Source organism: Oncorhynchus gorbuscha, linkage group LG03 (assembly GCF_021184085.1).
Source record: "Oncorhynchus gorbuscha isolate QuinsamMale2020 ecotype Even-year linkage group LG03, OgorEven_v1.0, whole genome shotgun sequence".
Lineage (NCBI taxonomy): Eukaryota > Metazoa > Chordata > Actinopteri > Salmoniformes > Salmonidae > Oncorhynchus > Oncorhynchus gorbuscha.
In genome coordinates this window covers 36,696,318-36,718,745 of record NC_060175.1, presented here as the reverse complement: position 1 = coordinate 36,718,745, position 22,428 = coordinate 36,696,318, and the positions used below count along the sequence as shown (strand labels likewise).

Genomic DNA, 22,428 nt, shown 5'->3' with positions numbered 1-22,428 from the left:
TGTGAGACCCTGCATTATGTGGCTGCTCCAGAAATCATCTGGATTAAAATGCCTGGGTCTGACATTGCGCTCCGGAGACCCTCTCCTTTCCTGAATGTCTGGATGTTGAAGATGGGAGTCTAGGCTGTGTTTCTGTTGTTCTTCATGCATTTTCTCATGACAAATGCTGTTTGGTTTGCTCTATTGGAGGAGAAAACAGATATCCAGTAATTACACTTGATTGTTTTGATTGCAGGGTTGTGTCAGATTTCTGCATAATTATAACCCCTCATTTCACACCATCCCCGTGTACACGTACGTGCGTACAGACACTAAGACCAAAGACAACGAATACATTTGGCAACAGTTACAGCTGTATTGTGGAACGAGAAGATTTGGCAGCATTCATCATAGACTTTTTATGATTCTGTCGAACAAATGAATTCGTTTTGTGCAATTGAATTGGCTTGACATCATTCTGAGATATACATCAAATCTGTTGCGTAGGAGTTCGGACATGCTCTCTCCACAGTCACCCCTCAGGCTCAACAGAAGGGCTACGTTGACTCGCTGTGTGATATATGAAGTGCTCATGTTAATTTGTGCTTAATCTCATACAGCAGCTGTCTCCCAAAAATGGGACCAAGCCATTAACCCCTTCACCCTGCTGGAGGCCAAGTGCACATTGGTTGTGGACAATCTGCCTCAATCTGCCCTCCCTACAGGATGATGTACGCATCGCACCGAATGTGGATCTAGCGTTCATCTATACCTCTATAGATGTCTGACTGCCAAACAGTTTCAAGCCATTGTACATGTCAAATCGGTGCGCACTTGGTTCTCAACTTACATTCAGAGATACTAAGTACTCTCGGCCAGCAAAAGCTATTGGTGTGTCTGAGCCCTTAATGATCCAGCCCACAGTTACGTTCATGTAAAACGTGTGAACACATCCAAAAGCTATTGGTGTGTCTGAGCCCTTAATGATCCAGCCCACAGTTACGTTCATGTAAAACGTGTGAACACATCCAAAAGCTAACCATTTTGATTTCTCCCATCACTCAAGTGCCCAAATGGGTTGTCTATTCAGTGTCTGAGTCTATATTCAGAGGTGGCTGTTACCAACTGCCTCTGCTTCCATGCTTGGTGTTGGATAATGGACAATATTGTGGGAGCTTAGAGAATTAAATCAGCTATCATGCTGTGTTTGAGCTTCAGTCTGTCCATTACAGGGTTGTCAGACCCTCTCATTGGCTGTCTTGACAGTGAGGTCAGACTGCGAAGGTTCTGATGAGGATTGTGGACAGTAGAGGTAGTGAAGCGTTTTAGGGGAGGTGGTCTGGTCGCCTGCCTGGTGGAGGGCGTTAGGGGGACTGTATCCAGAAGGGCAGTGTTGTTGCATCACTATAACTAATTGGTAGGTCTACCATTACTTGTTACTTCTGTGGGGTTTTTCGTAACGGCATTACAAGGAAAAGGCTACATTTCTTTAACTTACAGAAGGTTAACAAGTTCTCCAAAACTAAATATGTGTTGATATTAGCTGGCAGGGGTCTTTACGTCAACATTATTGTGTTTTAATGTATTTCTGATACCTTTTTTAAGACTTTCTGGTAGATGTTTTCTTAGACCCCTTTTCCATCTGTTTTTCCAGAAAGCCTTTACTTATGCCAAAGAAAAATGTTTGTTTATCTATGTCTTAATTTCCACAAATTATAGACTCTTCGCTTTCATTTGCCACCCAATTTGATATGTTCTAATGAACTTCACATGTTCGTGCTTATTGGTCATTTTCGATGGAAATGCCCAATATCACTAACCAAGCAATATCACTAACCAAGCAATATCACTAACCAAGCAATATCACTAACCAAGCAATATCACTAACCAAGCAATATCACTAACCAAGCAATATCACTAACCAAGCAATATCACTAACCAAGCAATATCACTAACCGGCTGATTTAATGAGTGGGCCCACTGATTAGCGTGATCTAACAAATGGCTCTTGCTGGTTTTACTACTTCCACAGTCAGAGAATCAAACCTCCCAACTCCTCCTACCCTGCTAAAATGCCCTCTACACGAGCATCAAATGGTGCCCCCCCAAATCTTTAACCTAGGTGAACCCCACTGTCTACCAAGGACTGACTTCCCAACTCCTTTGATGGAGTTCTGATTGGACTGATCCCTGCTTGCTGATTGGTTGGTAGTGGTGGATTAGGCCTGCTGTCCTGCTGAGAGCTCTCTGGTCCTGTACATCAGCGTTCTGCTCAAATGGAAGAGAACTCTATTCGGTTCCCATGACACCCACAGAAACCATAGGCAACCGAGGCCAGGCTTCAAAACACTCTCATAAAGACTTGTTAGCATCCCTTTTTGGGAATTCTACCTTGTACACCTCAATCCCTGAAACCCCACCAAACCATTTTAGTAACCAATATTTAGTTTGTCAAATAATGTTAGTCTTTACACAATTGCATGTCCACAAGGAATGGGTGTGAGTACTTGAGGACTCAAACTGACTTTAAAATTCAATCTTTAACCAGAGTTCACATTTTTGTTCAAGTACTGTAAAACTACTTGGTGGAATGTGCTTTGTGGCTGCCCGAATGGGCAAGTGAAATTTTGTTCCCCAAAAATTGAAATGTTGCGGGGCACAATGTCAGAATAATAGTAGAGAGAATTATTTATTTCAGCTTTTATTTCTTTCACCACATTCCCAGTGGGTCAGAAGTTTACGAACACTTAATTAGTAGTTGGTAGTATTGCCTTTAAATTGTTGAACTTGGGTCAAACGTTTTGGGTAGCCTTCCACAAGCTTCCCACAATAAGTTGGGTGAATTTTGGCCCATTCCTGACAGCGCTGGTGTAACTGAGTCAGGTTTGCTCGCACGTGCTTTTTTAGTTCTGCCCACAAATGTTCTATAAGATTGAGGTCAGGGCTTTGTGATGGCCACTCCAATACCTTGACTTTGTTGTCCTTAAGCCATTTGGCCACAACATTGGAAGTATGCTTGGGGTCATTGTCCTTTTGGAAGACCCATTTGCGACCAAGCTTTAATTTCCTGACTGATGTCTTGAGATGTTGCATCAATATATCCACATAATTTTCCTCCCTCATGATGCCATCTATTTTGTGAAGTGCACCAGTCCCTCCTGCAGCAAAGCACCCCCACAGCATGATCCTGCCACCCCCGTGCTTCATGATTGGGGTGGTGTTCTTCGGCTTGCAAGCATCTCCCCTTTTCCTCCAAACATAACAATGGTCATTATGGCCAAACAGTACTATTTTTGTTTAATCAGACCAGCGGACGTTTCTCCAGAAATTACGATATTTGTCCCCAGGTGCAGTTGCAACCCGTCATCTGGCTTGTTTATGACGGTTTTGGAGCAGTGGCTTCTTTCTTGCTGAGCGGCCTTTCGGGTTATGTCGATATAGGACTCGTTTTACTGTGGATATAGATACTTTTGTACCTGTTTCCTCCAGCCTCTTCACAAGGTCCTTTGTTGTTGTTCTGGAATTGATTTGCACTTTTCACACCAAAGTACGTTCATCTCTGGGAGACAGAACTTTGTCTCCTTCCTGAGCAGTATGACGGCTGTGTGGTCCTGTTGGTTCCACTTTTCTGGGCTCCGTTATTTGCTTAACAAATAAGGAACACTCGAAATGTGCGCTTATAAATCTTTTTTTTAAATCGAAATACAGCTGTAGACAGAAGTCAAAGATCAAACATCACACATACAACTGATGTCTCTCCTGAGTTCTGCAAAATAGGAAAAGTCCAAGGTTCTTTTAATATGCGTGCAGTCAACCCCCAGTGACGTAACTGCCTACGTCACTACCTTCTACTCATGAGACCATGCCCATGCATACACTGTTTTACAAACTTGCAATAGAGATAAATTGACTGCAATAACTCACACATCTCTGACTGTTTCTTTATAAGAGGCAGAAACTAGAAAAGAACCTGTGAAACAATATTAAACCTTATAATGCATATACATATTCTTAATCTGTAGTCTAGGACCCTATAAATGTAGTGGGGGAGGGGGTCTTATAGCCCTTCCCCTTCTATTAATACAACAAAACCATAATCAATTATTATAATATATCAAACATTTGGTGCAGCCCCTATCATGAACCCAAAATGTCCCCATCAGTCCCATGGTGTTTATACTTGCGTACTATTGTTTGTACAGATGAACGTGGTACCTTCAGGAATTTGGAAATTGCTCCCAAGGATGAACCAGACTTGTGGAGGTCAACCATTTTATTTTCTGAGGTCTTGGCTGATTTCTTTAGATTTTCCCATGATGTCAAGCGAAGAGGCACTACGTTTGAAGGTAGGCCTTGAAATACGTCCACAGGTACACCTCCAATTCATTCAAATGATGTCAATCAGCCTATCAGAAGCTTCTAAAGCCATGACATCATTTTATGGAATTTTCCAAGCTGTTATAAGGCACAGTCAACTTAGTGTATGTAAACTGCTGACCCACTGGAATTGTGATACAGTGAATTATAAGTGAAATAATCTTTCTGCAAACAATTGTTGGAAAAATGTCTTGTCATGCACAAAGTAGATGTCCTAACCCACCTTTACAAAACTATAGTTTGTTAACAAGATATTTGTGGAGTGGTTAAAAAAAAACAAGTTTTAATGACTCCAAACTAAGTGTATGTAAACTTCCGACTTCAACTGTAAATGTAATATTTCAGTTATTTATTTCAGTTAAAAAATATATATAAATTAGCTAACATTTCTAAAAACCTGTTTTTGCTTTGTCATTATGGGGTATTGTATGTAGATTGAGGAAACAATTTTAGAATACGCCTGTGACTTAACAAAATGTGAAAATTTGCTTCTACATCTGCATTGCTTGCTGTTTGGGGCTTTAGGCTGGTTTCTGTACAGCACTTTGACATCGGCTGATGTAAAAAGGGATTTATAAATACATTTGACTGATTGAAGGGATCTGAATACTTTCCGAAGGTACCTATGATAAAAATGTACAGACCTCTACATGCTTTGTAAGTAGGAAACACTGCCGATTTTGCAGGTTATCAAATACTTGTTCTCCCCACTGTATATATATATATGGGGCAATTATGATTTATCTGTAATGGTTATGATAAATTAGGCATTGTTGACACGTAGCATATAGATAAATGCACACTTTATATCTCCCAGTTTGCAGGTTATCAAATACTTGTTCTCCCCGCTGTAAAAATAGTTTATTCTCCCAATGGTTATGAAAAAAAGGCATTTGACACGTACTTAGATAAACAATATTTCTCCCAGTGATTGTTCAAAAAATTATAATGCCCATCCCTAGTCCACACCGACCTCTCTGAGTGGATAAACAGAAGGTAGCCTTCATCATACAGACTCAACCTTATGGACAATGGCATGCATCTCATCAAAGGCACCACTTTGATGTGGCTGTGTACTGACACATATTTTGGAAAGGTAGGTCTCTATTTTGATCGAGTCTGACAGTAATGAATGGCCACTGGAAACGGGGCCATATAATTCTGTCAGGGTGCTGGCAGAACAAAGCTGTTCCATGACTCCCGACAACCCCAAACCTGAGGAAGCTCTAATAACTGTAATAAATTAGCCAGACTCATTCAAGGGCAACGGAGTCCCTCTAATGAATGTATTTAATTACCACAGTGGTCCTAGGTCAGCCACGTCAGATTAATGAGATTAAACTGTGTGGATCCCAGTGTTGCCTCCAATGGAACTATGTGCACCCAAGGTCACACTCATTCGGGTTTGCCGGTTTGTGCAAAATCATTTTGTATACAGAGATAATTCGCCGATTTTGGTTGTTTTATGGTTAGTCAGAAATTGGTAAACCTGTTGTCAGAAATGAGGGTTACTTAACTTGCCTTTTGAAATGACGATCTGCATATGGTGCCTCCCTTTTTCAAATTGTACAGAAACGTTTCATCAGTTTCATCAGTGAATTTGAGTGCACCTGCCGCCTCGATAGTGACAAGCAGCCGTAACGGAAGTTGAACAACTTGCCGATTGCGATTTTTCTTTGTTGCTGGGGGGTGCGAATACCTGTAGCCTTTTTTCTCTCCGAGCAGATCTTTAATGTATGACCTTACTCTATAGGAACTTGGGAGTGGGCCCGTGGCTTTGATGTAGTCAGTCTGTGGAGCGCATGCTGGTGGTTTTAAAATAACCATGATGTCAGGGTGTGGCTCTGCTCCACCTCATTACCCACTTACACCAAGGTACCCTCTGCTCTGCCATGGCACACTTCACAACTGGAACACGCACGTCAGCAGCTTGACACCACCTCACTCTGCCCTAGATCAGCACATGTAAGGGCGGAGGCGCACCAATGGCGTTTGCTGGCTGAGAGTCCTTGCACCTCGGAATGTAATTTGCGAACTGAGTGCGTGACAATTTTACATGTAGAATTGCATGAAATATGTCAGCAGTCATCTACAGCGGGTGGTCCCTTAAACACAGCACGCTGAACGATCGGCAGACGGACGCTAGATCCACATTTAGTTTGATGTGTGCGAGCCTTAATGTAATGCCTTCCTGGCTCACACTCTCATTCCTACTGTATGCAATGACAGCAGTGTGATGTATGGCTGCTTTGAAACCAGGTTGAAAGGAGCTATTGATGATGATTAATGGTACTGCTGTGGTAGTGTGTCTTTAATGCTAAGTGTTTGACCTCTACAGTAGCTGGAGGCTGAGAGCTGTGTCTCATCCTCACCTAAGGACTGTAAAATGTAGACCTTTAACCCTATCAGGGGATTGGGAAATAAACAACTGTCTTACATATTTTGAGGAAGGGCTGGGGAAGGTCCCAGCTGCTTAGGAGAGTCATTTCCTGTAGGCGGATAGGGGCAGAGGTGTAAAGGGACAGTGGTCCTGACTTGCGCTATATAGGATGTCTCTTTCCTCAGTGTTTTTTGTGATCCTCATCTGCTGTGACTCGGTTGGCATTTGTTGGGCATCTGGGACAAGGGGCTCTAAGCCGGTTGCAGTCCTTTAAGGGCTTCTGTGTGGTCTCTCCCTGTTCTCTCTTTCTCACCTATTCTTTCACCCTCACTCACCTTCTCTCTTCACTTCTCTCTGGTATTTATCTCAAGTGCTCTCTGTCTCGCGCTCTCGCTCTGCTACTTCCCCTTACCTGCATTTCACCAAGGAAACTTAAACTTTCAACATTTGTAGCTAGGCGGGGCGTAATGTCTTACACTTCGAAACGCAACATGTAAAGTGTTGGTCCCATGATTCATGATCTGAAATAAAAGATCCCGTAAATGTTCCTTACCACTAAAACCTTATTTCGCTCAAATTTTGTGCACACATTTGTTTACATCCCTGTTAATGAGCATTTCTCCTTGTGTCTGGCAAATCAAAATGCTGATTAAACGGCATGATCATTACACAGGTGCACCTTGTGCTGGGGACAATGAAAAAGCCACTCTAAAATGTGCAGTTTTGTAACACAACACAATGCCACAGATGTCTCACGTTTTGCGGGAGCGTGCAATAGGAAAGCTGGCTGCAGGAATGTCCACCAGAGCTGTTACCAGAGAATTTGAAAGTTAATTTCTCTACCATAAGCAGTTTTAGAGAATTTGGCAGTACATCCAACCGGCCTCACAACCGCAGACCACGTGTATGGCGTTGTGTTGGCGAGCAGTTTACTGATGACAACGTTGTGAACAGAGTGCCCCATGGTGGGGTTATGGTATGGGCAGGCATAAGCTATGGACAACAAACACTATTCGATTTTATCAATGACAATTTTAATTCACAAAAATACCGTGATGAGATCCTGAGGGCAATTTTTCTTTTACGGTATTTGTGACCAACAGATGCATATCTGTACTTCCAGTCATGTGAAATCCATAGATTTATTTCAATTGACTGATTTCCTCATATGAACTGTAACTCAGTTGTTGCATGTTGCGTTTATATTTTTGTTCATTATAGGTCTTTGTGTGTTAACATCACATGAAGTCATGTTGTGTATACATTACAGGGGGTATTGTCACTATTGGAAAAGGATTTCATTATTTGGCAACATCACATGATAGGTAGGCCTAGTTAGATAGGTTAAATCAGTTTTATTTTAAACACAAAAAAATAGGGGCTAGCTTTCCAGAGACACTATCAGGTAACTCGACCCCTGAGGAGTTAACATACTGTACACTCACTTAAATCTTTTGAGAGTCTGGTGGGCTGTGTTACTGAAGATGCTTTGTCTTAACCCTGACGGAAACACACACTGTGGTGCCCTGGCGCTCATACAGGCTCAGTGTGTGTTTAATCTCTCCCTGGCTTCACTTCTCTGCTGAGAGCATTCCTGGCACCCATAGGCCATGGGTGTCACACTCCAGAGCTGGCACCTTGCCCCCACCCCCCCTCCTTTCCCAACAACAACCCCCACCCCTTTGAAGGACGGTCTAGTTTCGTTTAAAGAGCAAATTCTCCTCGCATACTGTTTCCAAGTCTCTTTGTCTGTCATAGACCTCTGCCCAAGCCTCGATCCAAGAATTCCACTTGGCAGAGAACATAATTAAGGGAATGTCTGCTCTACTGATACGTAGCATAACCTTCTCTCATGGGATCTGTTTTTCTATTTTTCTGTCTCTTTCGCCATTTTGAAAATCAGTGGCTACATGACTGCCTGTGATGATGGCCGAATGAAGTCCTAAAATGCATGGCTTGTTATTCGAGTTCACATCTTGCTTTATATTATCATAGCGAATTCTAAATGAATATAGGCAACTAGAGTACAGGCTGAGTTAGGCTAATTATATCACGTAACCAAAATGTTAAGTTCTCCTTTTCCAATTATGTAACTCATCAAAGCTGCAGAAGATCTTCTAACTGACGTAACATATGGTTCAGGATGTAAATGTCAAGATTTGAATTGCAACTTGTGAGGATGAGTTGGATGAATTACTTTGATCTCTCTGGCATTTGCTCAGTGCTGTCATGATGAAGATGCACTATTTGACTTGAAGGAAAGGATGTGGCTCAGTTGAACTCTTGGACTGCTCCCTCCAGCTCCTGTTCCCTCTGCTCCCTCCAGCTCCTGTTCCCTCTGCTCCCTCCAGCTCCTGTTCCCTCTGCTCCCTCCAGCTCCTGTTCCCTCTGCTCCCTCCAGCTCCTGTTCCCTCTGCTCCCTCCAGCTCCTGTTCCCTCGGCTCCCTCCAGCTCCTGTTCCCTCTGCTCCCTCCAGCTCCTGTTCCCTCTGCTCCCTCCAGCTCCTGTTCCCTCTGCTCCCTCCAGCTCCTGTTCCCTCTGCTCCCTCCAGCTCCTGTTCCCTCTGCTCCCTCCAGCTCCTGTTCCCTCCAGCTCCTGTTCCCTCTGCTCCCTCCAGCTCCTGTTCCCTCTGCTCCCTCCAGCTCCTGTTCCCTCGGCTCCCTCCAGCTCCTGTTCCCTCTGCTCCCTCCAGCTCCTGTTCCCTCTGCTCCCTCCAGCTCCTGTTCCCTCTGCTCCCTCCAGCTCCTATTCCCTCTGCTCCCTCCAGCTCCTGTTCCCTCTGCTGCCTCCAGCTCCTGTTCCCTCTGCTCCCTCCAGCTCCTGTTCCCTCTGTTCCCTCCAGCTCCTGTTCCCTCTGCTCCCTCCAGCTCCTGTTCCCTCTGCTCCCTCCAGCTCCTGTTCCCTCTGCTCCCTCCAGATCCTGTTCCCTCTGCTCCCTCCAGATCCTGTTCCCTCCAGCTTCTGCTCCCTCCAGCTCCTGTTCCCTCCCTCCAGCTCCTGTTCCCTCTGCTCCCTCCAGCTCCTCTTCCCTTTGTTCCCTCCAGCTCCTGTTCCCTCTGCTCCCTCCAGCTCCTGTTCCCTCCAGCTCCTGTTCCCTCTGCTCCCTCCAGATCCTGTTCCCTCTGCTCCCTCCAGCTCCTGTTCCCTCTGCTCCCTCCAGATCCTGTTCCCTCCAGCTTCTGCTCCCTCCAGCTCCTGTTCCCTCTGCTCCCTCCAGCTCCTGTTCCCTCTGCTCCCTCCAGCTCCTGTTCCCTCTGCTCCCTCCAGCTCCTGTTCCCTCTGCTCCCTCCAGCTCCTGTTCCCTCTGCTCCCTCCAGATCCTGTTCCCTCTGCTCCCTCCAGATCCTGTTCCCTCCAGCTCCTGTTCCCTCTGCTCCCTGCAGATCCTGTTCCCTCCAGCTTCTGCTCCCTCCAGCTCCTGTTCCCTCTGCTCCCTCCAGCTCCTGTTCCCTCTGCTCCCTCCAGCCCCTGTTCCCTCTGCTCCCTCCAGCTCCTGTTCCCTCTGCTCCCTCCAGCTCCTGTTCCCTCTGCTCCCTCCAGCTCCTGTTCCCTCTGCTCCCTCCAGATCCTGTTCCCTCTGTTCCCTCCAGCTCCTGTTCCCTCTGCTCCCTCCAGATCCTGTTCCCTCCAGCTTCTGCTCCCTCCAGCTCCTGTTCCCTCTGCTCCCTCCAGCTCCTGTTCCCTCTGCTCCCTCCAGCTCCTGTTCCCTCTGCTCCCTCCAGCTCCTGTTCCCTCTGCTCCCTCCAGCTCCTGTTCCCTCCAGCTTCTACTCCCTCCAGCTCCTGTTCCCTCTGCTTCCTCCAGCCCCTGTTCCCTCTGCTCCCTCCAGCTCCTGTTCCCTCTGCTCCCTCCAGCTCCTGTTCCCTCCAGCTTCTGCTCCCTCCAGCTCCTGTTCCCTCTGCTCCCTCCAGCTCCTGTTCCCTCTGCTCCCTCCAGATCCTGTTCCCTCTGCTCCCTCCAGCTCCTGTTCCCTCTGCTCCCTCCAGCTCCTGTTCCCTCTGCTCCCTCCAGCTCCTGTTCCCTCTGCTCCCTCCAGCTCCTGTTCCCTCCAGCTTCTACTCCCTCCAGCCCCTGTTCCCTCTGCTTCCTCCAGCCCCTGTTCCCTCTGCTCCCTCCAGCTCCTGTTCCCTCTGCTTCCCTCTGCTCCCCTCTGCTCCAGCTCCTGTTCCCTCCAGCCCCTGTTCCCTCTGCTCCCTCCAGCCCCTCCTGTTCCCCCTCTGCTCCCTCCAGCTCCTGTTCCCTCTGCTCCCTCCAGCTCCTGTTCCCTCTGCTCCCTCCAGCTCCTGTTCCATCTGCTCCCTCCAGATCCTGTTCCCTCCAGCTCATGTTCCCTCCAGCTTCTGCTCCCTCCAGCTCCTGTTCCCTCTGCTCCCTCCAGCTCCTGTTCCCTCTGCTCCTGTTCCCTCTGCTCCTGTTCCCTCTGCTCCCTCCAGATCCTGCTCCCTCCAGCTCCTGTTCCCTCCAGCTTCTGCTCCCTCCAGCTCCTGTTCCCTCTGCTCCCTCCAGCTCCTGTTCCCTCTGCTCCTGTTCCCTCTGCTCCCTCCAGATCCTGCTCCCTCCAGCTCCTGTTCCCTCTGCTCCCTCCAGCTCCTGTTCCCTTTGTTCCCTCCAGCTCCTGTTCCCTCTGCTCCCTCCAGCTCCTGTTCCCTTTGTTCCCTCCAGCTCCTGTTCCCTCCAGCTCCTGTTCCCTCCAGCTCCTGCTCCCTCCAGCTCCTGTTCCCTCTGCTCCCTCCAGCTCCTGTTCCCTCTGCTCCCTCCAGCTCCTGTTCCCTCTGCTCCCTCCAGCTCCTGTTCCCTCTGCTCCCTCCAGCTCCTGTTCCCTCTGCTCTGGGCCTGTAGGGTTCCAGTGCTGCAGTGGCTTGACTGGGAGCAGAAAGATTTAAGCCCTGTCAAACATGCTGCTCAGTTTTCCTTGCTTTCTGCTCCTCACTTCTCTACTCCTCTCTCTCTCTTCCCACTCGCTGTCATTGTGTCGCCGGGTGTTTAAACATGCCTTGTGCCAGCCTGGGATCTGGTAGCTTCCACAGTGCTGCTGGCTGTTTGTTTGTCTGTGTGGTTGGTTGGTTGAGTTTCCTCCTCCACCAGAGCTAAGCTGAGAGGTTCTGTTCCCTGGCCCATATCCAGAGCCCCCAGACAAAGAGACTATTGATTACTATTGAGGGGGAAGAGACCGGGACTTGTTTTCATGACAGGTTTGATTCGATTAGGTGTGTTTTGTGCCTGCAAGCCAGCGATGAGACGACATGCTACTAATAGAACCTCTGGTGACCTTAAACACACTGCTGCATATAGAATGTAGAACTGAGGAAGGAATAGGATTAGTTTGTTCTTTTCTTTGACAACTTTATTGATTGATTTTCACAAACCAAACATGGTAGTCATAAACTGTAAAGAGATCCAGACAGATGGAGACAGGATTCCCCTGTAAAAGAGAACATCATTACCACCACTAATACTTTGTATTCATTTATTGTCTACTGACAGATCCTTACAAATGTCTGGTTGGATGATATCGGAGAGGGCCCGATTGTCTGTAACTTCTGATTCCTGAACTCATGTTGTCAGGGAGACAGGAAACATTACAGTGCCTTCAGAAACTATTCGCACCCCTTGACATTTTCCACATTTTGTTGTTACCGCCTGAATTTAAAATGGATTACATTTCATTTTTTTTGTCACTGACCCCATTATGTCAAAGTGGAATTATGTTTTTTTAAATGTTTACATGTTTACATAAAAAGCTGAAATGTCTTAAGTCTAGTTATTCAACCCCTTTGTTATGGTAAGCCTAAATAAGTTCAGGAGTAAAGGTTTGCTTAACAAGTAACATAAGTTGCGTGGACTCACTCTGTGTGCAATAATGGTGTTTAACATGATTGTCGACTGACTACCTCATCTCTGTACCACACACATACAATTATCTGTAAGGTCCCTTAGTCGAGCAATAGATTTCAAACACAGATTCAACAGCAATGCCCAGGGAGGTTTTCCAATGCATCGCAAAGAAGGGCACCTATTGGTAGATGGGTAAAAACACAAAAAGTAGACCTTTTAATGAAACGTTGGATGGTGTATAAACACACCCAGTCACTACAAAGATACAACCAGCCTTCTAAACTCCGTTGCCGAGGAGGAAGGAAACTGCTTAGGGATTTCACCATGAGGCCAATGGTGACTTTAAGGGGTGGTTTCACGTACAGAGTTTTAATTAGTCAGGACTAGGCTAATTCTAATTAAATAAATCCCAATTCTTTTTTAATGGCTATTTAAGACGTTGCTTCAAATTAATTAGTTCTAGACTAAGGAGTCCTAGACTAAGGTAAGGACTAACCAGTTAATCTTTGAAGTCTGATTAGATTAACGATGTGCACTTAGTGCTGAACTAAGGATGCTTCCAAAAGCAGGGGTGGGACACTAATACATAAGCATTGTGTGGAATTAGGGAGAGTCACCTAAACCAAGCAAAAGGGCGAAGATAGAATCATTTCAGTGACATTGAAAGAAAACAACTCTTGAAGCGAATTGTGTCAAATCATCCAATTATGAAGAACAGAGCATGATTCATCAACAGAAAATAAGAAGAATAATGCCTGGACTACCGTTTGGCATGAATTCAACTCAAATGAAAAGTAAACCCAAGGAATCTACAACAACTTCTGGTAAGATACTGTATTGGTTGGCACACTTTTTCAAATCAGTCACTTTGAAATGTTATTTTTCTTGGGTAACACAACACAGTGGAGCCTAAAGGTATTTGTTTCACATAAATGTTACACAAATAACATCATAAATAATAACTAATATAATTTCTATTTTGTCTTGTCTTTCTAAGGTCCTGTGGAAAAACCTGCAAGTCAATTTAGACATATGATGTTGCTCGTAGGGAGCGTTTTAAGACTGGTAAGACCTTAGACAGATGAGCTGGGGGACTTGTTGACCTGTATCATTGACAGCCAGCAACCCCTGGAAGGGGTGACATATTGGACACTTCAGGTGGGGGACCGTTCCAATCCTCATTTGGTTGGATTCACTCAGGATGTGCCATCCCCGTAATGCAGGAAATATGTCATGTTGTCAGTCAACTCTTGCACTCCCATCAAAAAAAATGTAATGAAGTCAACTCTTGAAGAAATCATGTTATTTAATGCAGCAACATACTCATTTTCTATAGGCAGATGATCACTTTGGAGGGGACCACTGCTGCAGCCAGGAGGAAAGATTGTCTTTGTCCTCCTGCCGGGTTAGTGACGGAGGCTGAGCGTGCATGAGAACCTGGCCATGGAATTGAATGGGTGCAAACTGATGTATTTAAAAGAAGAGCATGATCTGTGGATGCACATCCTTGATGTTGTCTATGAAGAAGGAGAGAAACACGAAGCAACACCAATGTTATTCTCCAACCAGCACCAGTTTGGGGTCCTGATTTATTTCCATTTATGAATTAAAAGCCATGGCTATTGTTTGCTTCAATCACTTGAGCTATCTTTGTTGTGAGAAGGGCTGCATAGTAAAATAATCTCTGCAGGCTTGTCCACTTCTGTTACTGTCTGCTTCAACCTTGGGAACATCTGGGTCATCCTCATGTTTCAATGTGAGGATCTGGGCAGCTATGCTGTTTGAGGTAATTGTGAATCACTGCTGTTGCTATTTTATAACAATGCAGCATCTTCCTGGTTGAAAGCGCAGTGTGTTTCTGAGACATTGGAAACAACTCTTCCAAACATGCGCTCCACCTTTTTTAAATTTTACCTTTATTTAACCAGGCAAGTCAGTTAAGAACATATTCTTATTTTCAATGACGGCCTGGGAACAGTGGGTTAACTGCCTGTTCAGGGGCAGAACGACAGATTTGTACCTTGTCAGCTCGGGGGTTTGAACTCGCAACCTTCCGGTTACTAGTCCAACGCTCTAACCACTAGGCTACGCTGCCGCCTCTGGTGCGGGTATGAGCTTGGTTGTACCGTTGTTGCTCAGGTCCTATTGCATGAAGATAAGGGGTGAACAAGAAGTTGGTCTGTGCATACCAACACTAACCAAGTATGATTCCACTATGTTGTCCTCCTTCAAGCTGAACATACAAAGAGGAGTTTTTGAAAATCCTCGTGTCATGAGTTGCACCTTTCCAACGTGCAACGACGTTGGAGAACTGCACATTGGGAGTGCGCACACTTTGTACATTTATTGAGAACCAGTTTTTAAGATTCCTGTTCTCCTCAGCGTCTGCTGTCGAGTAACAGTTGATGGGAATATGACATCCATCTATACAGCCAATGACTCCAGGGAAGTTCCAATATTCATTGAACTCTACCTTGTAGTTGGCGTGGGCAGCAGCACCAGGGAACTTGATGTAATTGTCTTTCAGTTCACCTATAGCATTGCAGACTTTGTGGATAAGGAAGGTTCCAGATGACGACAAATTACGTCAAGGTGATCCGTACTTGAAGGGATGGCCCTTCCCCGAAAAGAGTTGGGTGAAATGATTGGCTCAAGCAAACAAATGTCAGCTGCATTTTCTATTTCCATAGAGAAAATGATTTCATCAGGGGGTTAACCCTGTCTAAGAAGAAACATAAACATACTAAACAAAAAGAGCACTTGTTGTTACAAGAAACTGCTATGTCCTGTTACAGGAAACAGCTACAAAGTCCTCTGCGACCGACGATACATGAGAAGGTTGAAAGTGCTTGTTAAAGATCGCGGTAAAGGAGGAAAACAAAGCAAAAGCACATGAGTTATCCCTTCGGTCTGGCCTTGGTGGTGCACTTTGATCATCATTGAAATAGTCCAGGTTATCAATTTTCCTCCATTGCCAAGGTCAACCTGGGAGCCAACAGTCATTAATCTGAAGTTAAACCTGCCTCTGGCCAGGTTTTATTCAAACCTTCAATTAGATCTAGATTAAATATAACCGTCCGTCTGAAAATCTGACTTAAAATCTAGACTAGGGCAAGTCAAACTATTTTAAACAATGTCTGAGAAATGCAATTTGTTAGTCCATTTTAAAAGTGCAATTTAGTCTAGGATCAGGTTTAATCTTTTTCAATTTAGTCTAGGATCAGGTTTAATCTTTTTCAATTTAGTCTAGGATCAGGTTTAATCTTTTTCAATATAGTCTAGGATCAGGTTTAATCTCATTCAATTTAGTCTAGGATCAGGTTTAATCTCATTCAATTTAGTCTAGGATCAGGTTTAATCTTTTTCAATTTAGTCTAGGATCAGGTTTAATCTCATTCAATTTAGTCTAGGATCAGGTTTAATCTTTTTCAATATAGTCTAGGATCAGGTGTCCATAAAACCGCCCTTGTAACAGTTGGAGTTTAATGGCTGTGATAGGAGATCAACATTGTAGTTACTCCACAATACTAACATTGAGAGAGTGAAAAGAAGGAAGCCTGTACAGAATAAAAATATTCCAAAACATGCATCATGTTTGCAACAAGGCACTAAAGTAATATTGCAAAAAATGTGACAAAGCAATTAGCCTTTGTCCTGAATACAAAGTGTTGTGCTTGGGTCAATTACAACACATTACTGAGTACCACTCCATATTTTCAAGAATAGTGGTGGCTGCATCATGTTATATGCTTGTAATCATTAAAGATGGGAGTATTTCAGGATAAAAAAATAAACGGAACGGAACTACGCAAAATCAGGCAAAACGTTAGAGGAAAACCTGGTCTGCTTTGCAACAAACACTGGGAGATGCATTCACCTTTCAGCAGGACAATAACCTAAAATACAAGGCCAAATTTACACTGGAGTTGCTTACCAAGAAAACTGTGAATGTTCCTGAGTGGCCGAGTTATAGTTTTTGCTCAAAAATAATTGAAAATCTATGGAAAGACCTGAAAATGGTGGTCTAGTAATGATCAAAATCCAATTTGACAGAGCTTGAAGAATATAGAAAAGAATAATGGGCAAATGTTGTACAATCCAGGTGTGGAAAGAGCTTAGAGATTCTTCCAGAAAGACTCACAGCTGTAATCTCTGCCAACGCTGCTTCTACAAAGTATTGACTTGGGAGTGAATACTTATGTAAATTTGATTTCTGTATTTCATTTTCAATAGATTTCATGTTTTCACTTTATCATTATGTGCTATTGTGTGTAGCTGGGTGAGAAATAAATTCAAGTCAAGGGGTATGAATAGTTTCTGAAGGCACTGTATGTCGTTCTGCTCTTTGAATATATTTGCAGACTGAAGCCATCTATTTTTAATGGAGATCTAGGTTATGGCTAACTGGGATATGGTTCGGGTTCAGCCCATGTCTGTTTTCAAAGCTGTTACTCCACTTTTCTGTTTCTTGTTATTTCTGATGAGTCTGTATGGGTTCTTTTCATTATAATTTCACTCTTCGCTGGGCAGTCATTTGAGTGTCCCAGCCAGAACCTCTCAAGCTGTTTGCTGATGAGCACTTTTCCCCTGTGTTGCCAGTGTGGTTTTCAGTAAGAGGAATGAGTTTTGCAAATCAGCTTACTAAAAGAATCACTCAATGTGGTTTGAAGTATGTAAGGTAATGAATGCATGGCCATGGGAAGAATTGATCATGGATTTCCATCTGGGGGGGGGTGGGTGATGTTTTAAACAACAGTAGTAAAGTCTAGAGTAGGATGAGCTGTCCTTGTATGTGAAGGGAAATTACACTTCAGATGTGTATAGCTCATTATGCAGACAACTGAATAGCCTCGTCTTCTTATTAACCATTTGGATACAGGGAGATGGATGTCTGCATTGTGAATACATGTATAAAGGGTAGCTACTATAGAATGGTGATCAGTCAAGGAGAATTCTAGGCACTATGTTATTGTGAAACATTGTCTTTCATTGCGGGGTTATGAGTAGACATATAGTGCCTTCAGAAAGTATTCATAGTGCCTTCAGAAAGTATTCATAGTGCCTTCAGAAAGTATTCATAGTGCCTTCAGAAAGTATTCATAGTGCCTTCAGAAAGTATTCATAGTGCCTTCAGAGAGTATTCATAGTGCCTTCAGAAAGTATTCATAGTGTCTTCAGAGTATTCATAGTGCCTTCAGAAAGTATTCATAGTGCCTTCAGAGAGTATTCATAGTGCCTTCAGAGAGTATTCATAGTGCCTTCAGAGAGTATTCATAGTGCCTTCAGAGAGTATTCATAGTGCCTTCAGAGAGTATTCATAGTGCCTTCAGAGAGTATTCATAGTGCCTTCAGAGAGTATTCATAGTGTCTTCAAAGAGTATTCATAGTGCCTTCAGAGAGTATTCATAGTGCCTTCAGAGAGTATTCATAGTGTCTTCAAAGAGTATTCATAGTGCCTTCAGAGAGTATTCATAGTGCCTTCAGAGAGTATTCATAGTGCCTTCAGAGAGTATTCATACCCATTGCACCTTTGGCAGCGATTACAGCTGTGAGTCTTTCTGGCGAAGTCTCTAAGATCTTTCCACACCTGGATTGTGCAACATTTGCCCATTTGTATTATTTTCATAATTCTTCAGGTTTTGTCATTGATTGCTGATCATTGCTAGACAACCATTTTCTGGTCTTGCCATAGATTTTGAAGTAGATTTAAGTCAACTGTATCTCGGCCACTTGGGGAACATTCGGTGTATATTTGACCTTGTGTGTTTTAGATTATTGTCCTGCTGAAAGATACGTTTATCTCCCAGTGTCTGGTGGAAAGCAGACTGAACCAGGTTTTCCTCTAGGACTTTTCCTGTGCTTAGCTCCATTCCATTTATTACAAGCATAACCATACCCATTATTACAAGCATACCCATAACATGATGCAACTTGAAAATATGGAGAGTGGTCCTCAGTAGTGTGTTGTATTGGATTTGCACCAAACATAACATGTTGTATTCAGGACAAAATGTTAATTGCTTTGTCATGTTTTTTTGCAGTATTACTTTAGTGCCTTGTTGCAAACAGGATGCATGTTCTGGAATATTTGCATTCTGTACAGTCTTGCTTCGTTTAACTCTGTGGTGGCTGCATCACTTATTGCACACAGTGAGTCCATGCAACTTATGTGACTTATTAAGCTTATTTAGACAACTTATTTAGGCTTGCCATACCAAAGGGGTTGAACACTTATTGACTCAAGACGTTTCAGCTTTTCATTCTTTAAATTAATTTGTAAAAATGTTGAAATACATAATTCCACTTTGACGTGTGTGTGTGGTGTGACAAAAAAATCTCAATTTATTCCATTTAAAATGTTTAAAATGTCAAGGGTTGTGAGAACTTTCTGAAGGCACTGTAAGTAATGTTTGTGATGTAAATCCAGATATTGAAGCATTAATACTGTGTCCCCTGCGTCTCTTCTCTTCCTCTCCTGTCAGATGGGATCCACTCCGTGTCGGCCCAGTGTCTGCTCCAGGTCACCATCATCACAGACGAAATGCTCTCCAACAGCATCACGCTGCGATTGGCCAACACCTCCCAGGAGCACTTCCTGTCCCTGCTATTAGCTCAGTTCTTGAAGGGCGTGGCCTGCGTGCTGTCAGCAGACCGCGAGGACGTTGTAGTGTTCAACATCCAGGATGACACAGACGTCAGCGCCCGGATCCTCAACGTCAGCCTGTCTGTGGCCGTGCCTAGGGAGGGCCCGCGTGGGGGGGAGGAGGGGTCCCGGGGGGACGGAAGAGTGGACAGAGGGACAGCAGGGGCCAATGGAGTGGCAGAGTACTTTGGTTCTGAGGAGCTACAGGAGAGGTTGTACCTGAACCGAAGTCTGCTGGCCCACATCTCCTCCCAGCAGGTGCTGCCCTTCGATGACAACATCTGCCTGCGAGAGCCCTGTGAGAACTACATGAAGTGTGTGTCCGTGCTGAAGTTTGACAGCCTGGCGCCATTCGTGGCGTCCGACACCATCCTTTTCCGACCCATCCACCCCATCGCCGGGCTGCGCTGCCGCTGCCCCACGGGCTTCACAGGAGACTACTGCGAGACAGAGATCGACCTGTGCTACTCCAAACCCTGCGGAACCCACGGCCTGTGTCGCAGCAGAGAGGGAGGCTACACCTGCGAGTGCCTCGATGACTATACAGGTAAATGACCTCTCTCTTGATTTGATGTTGAATTATAAATGAAGATATTTCACTTCGTAACTGACGTAAGTGTCACAAAAAGCAAGCCATTATAAAAACCCAAAAGATCATTTGGATGTGTTTGCAGTCCTGTATTTATAGTGAATGGCCTCATAACTGTCAGACACAACGGCAAGAATAATGTTGTTTCATATTCTCACTAAGTGGCCATAAAGTACATTTTAATGTCTAATGTCCCATTGGAAATTCTATGTATGTAATCAATCTTGTTAATGAATGATTGAACTCATTCATTCCGTCCTACTCTCCGGTCTACAGCCTGACTAAGGGCCTATACAGTGATGACCCCCGTTCAGCTGGACAAATGCAGCGCGGTGACTTATTGATTTGAATCATCCCTTGACCAATGATGCGGAACTACATTAAACATGAGCCAGCCTGTTAACGGTTCACGCTTCCTACCCTTCCCCATTGTCTGTCTGAGAGAATGAAAAGGGCAGTCTGCGTGTGAGTTGACAAGTTTTAAAAAACAACAACATATATCTCAATCCAGCAGGGATCAATGAGAGATTATGAACTTGCATAAAGGAGGTGTGTGTGGGAGGAAGTCTGCATCACCATCACATTCTGTCTTGGTTGAGCTAACAGGGTCTTACAGTGTGAGTGCTATGAAGAATAGCCAGGTCCATGGTGCACCAGAGTGTGGTATTTCCTTCCTGGGGTCCATCTTATAGCATTACAGTGATGAGTGTCTCTGAATGGGGAAAACAATAGCAATTTGGCCAGTCAGCAGCAGAGTAGCTCTGAGAGGAATAATGGAAGGAGGTGCTGAATTATGGATGGCTACAGATTGAAAGAGGGAGAGCGTCTCCTGCCTGTAACAATTCCCCCTGGTAAAACATAGCTGGGATGGATCAAATGTAACTAAACATACTGTGTAAAGGCGGTGGACTCTGAGGAATGGTGGGAAGGAAGAACTTTTAAAAGCTTCTGTCTTTGAAGATGGCAGTACTCTGTTATTCATTACTATCTCAGTCCCCATCTCAAATGGGTTCACTTTTAAAGTATTTTTTTACACTTAAAGCACATTTAGGGAGGAAAGATTATGCATACACTGTGCTAAATATTGTCATATCCTGAAAATATCAGAGGATTTGCTTTCTCTCTGCTTAAGGTGAGAGTTGTAGAATGAGAGGGAAGGGAATGAACATATGCTAATATGCTAATATGAGCAAATACCAGAGTCTTTGCCCTCTGTTTATCAAAGGGTTGTGGGGTTGAATGAGAGTTAATTTAATTTCACCCGAGCCCTGCTCTCTCCCTATGCTACATACAGTATGTTCTTTGAAGTTAACTGCTGCTCTAGTTAGATAAAAGCATGAAATGTGGTTGGATTCTCGCTCCTTTCTATAAAGATGGATTAATCTTTTCTGGTATCCTTTTTAATATTTAATTTAATTTATTTCACCTTTATTTAACCATGTAGGCCATTTGAGGACAAGTTCTCATTTACAACTGTGACCTGGCCAAGATAAAGCAAAGCAGTGCAACAAAAACAACAACACAGAGTTACACATGGAATTAACAAAACTACAGTCAATAACACAATAGAAAAATCTATATACAGTGTGTGCAAATGGCATAAATAGACCATAGTAGCGAAGTAATTACAGTTTAGCAAATTAACACTGGAGTGATAGATGTGCAGATGAAGTGCAAGTAGAAATACTGGTGTGCAAAAAAAAAAGTAAATAAAAACAATATGGGGATGAGGTAGGTAGTTGGATGGGCTATTTACAGATGGGCTTTGTACAGCTGCAGCGATCGGTGAGCTTCTCAGATAGCTGATGCTTAAAGTTAGTGAGGGAAATATAAGTCTCCAACTTCAGCCATTTTTTTTGCAATTCGTTCCAGTCATTGGCAGCAAAGAGTGTGGGTGACCATAATATGTTGTGCTAGTGAGTGCTAGTGAGTGAATGATTGTGTAGGCTTAGTCACTGAGGTTCAAGTTGAGCACCATTCTTTCTCATGTACCACTGTGGATGTGTGAAAACTGAACTGTGGAGGACGATGGTTCGTGTTGTGTGTCTTGTGAGTCGGGTGTAGGAGATGCAGAGGGATCCTCATCAATTGCACTTAGATCAGGACTGTATGGCCTGTACGGCCCAGCTCAGTTCAACTCAATCTACTGGGCCTGCCTGCCGGATAATAGGACTATTAATATGATCCAGACATACAGTACACTTGTGTTAGCTGATGAATTATGATGTATGTATCACTTTCAGGCTTGCTCTAATATTTGCTGAAACAAGGCTGAGAGAGCAGTCAACCTGTCTCCTCTCAAAGACAGGGCTGGGTTGATGGGTTTGTCCTGGATGGAATCCACAGCTCCTGCTGTTCAACATGACTGACAGTTGGATTTGACACTGTCCCGCTGTGCCGAGAGTGTGTGTGGGCTCAATTGGCTGGTGTGCGTGTTTGAGGGTGTTGTGTTTGGTTGTGTGTGTGTCAGAGGGAGTGTGTGTATGTGTAGATGCTGAATTTCCTGCAAGTGTGTGTGTGTGTGTGTGTGTGTGTGTGTGTGTGTGTGTGTGTGTGTGTGTGTGTGTGTGTGTGTGTGTGTGTGTGTGTGTGTGTGTGTGTGTGTGTGTGTGTGTGTGTGTGTGT

General features: G+C 44.2%; 1 protein-coding gene across 3 annotated transcripts in view; it reads left to right on the top strand.

Annotated features, from left to right (window-relative positions):
- Positions 1-22,428, top strand: part of LOC124031323 (cadherin EGF LAG seven-pass G-type receptor 2-like) — a 108,748-nt gene that overhangs the window by 10,759 nt on the left and 75,561 nt on the right. For all 3 annotated transcript variants that reach the window (XM_046342416.1, XM_046342415.1, XM_046342414.1), the window contains exon 2: positions 19,054-19,761. In XM_046342416.1, the coding sequence (XP_046198372.1) occupies positions 19,054-19,761 (708 nt within the window). The remainder of the gene's footprint in view (positions 1-19,053; positions 19,762-22,428) is intronic.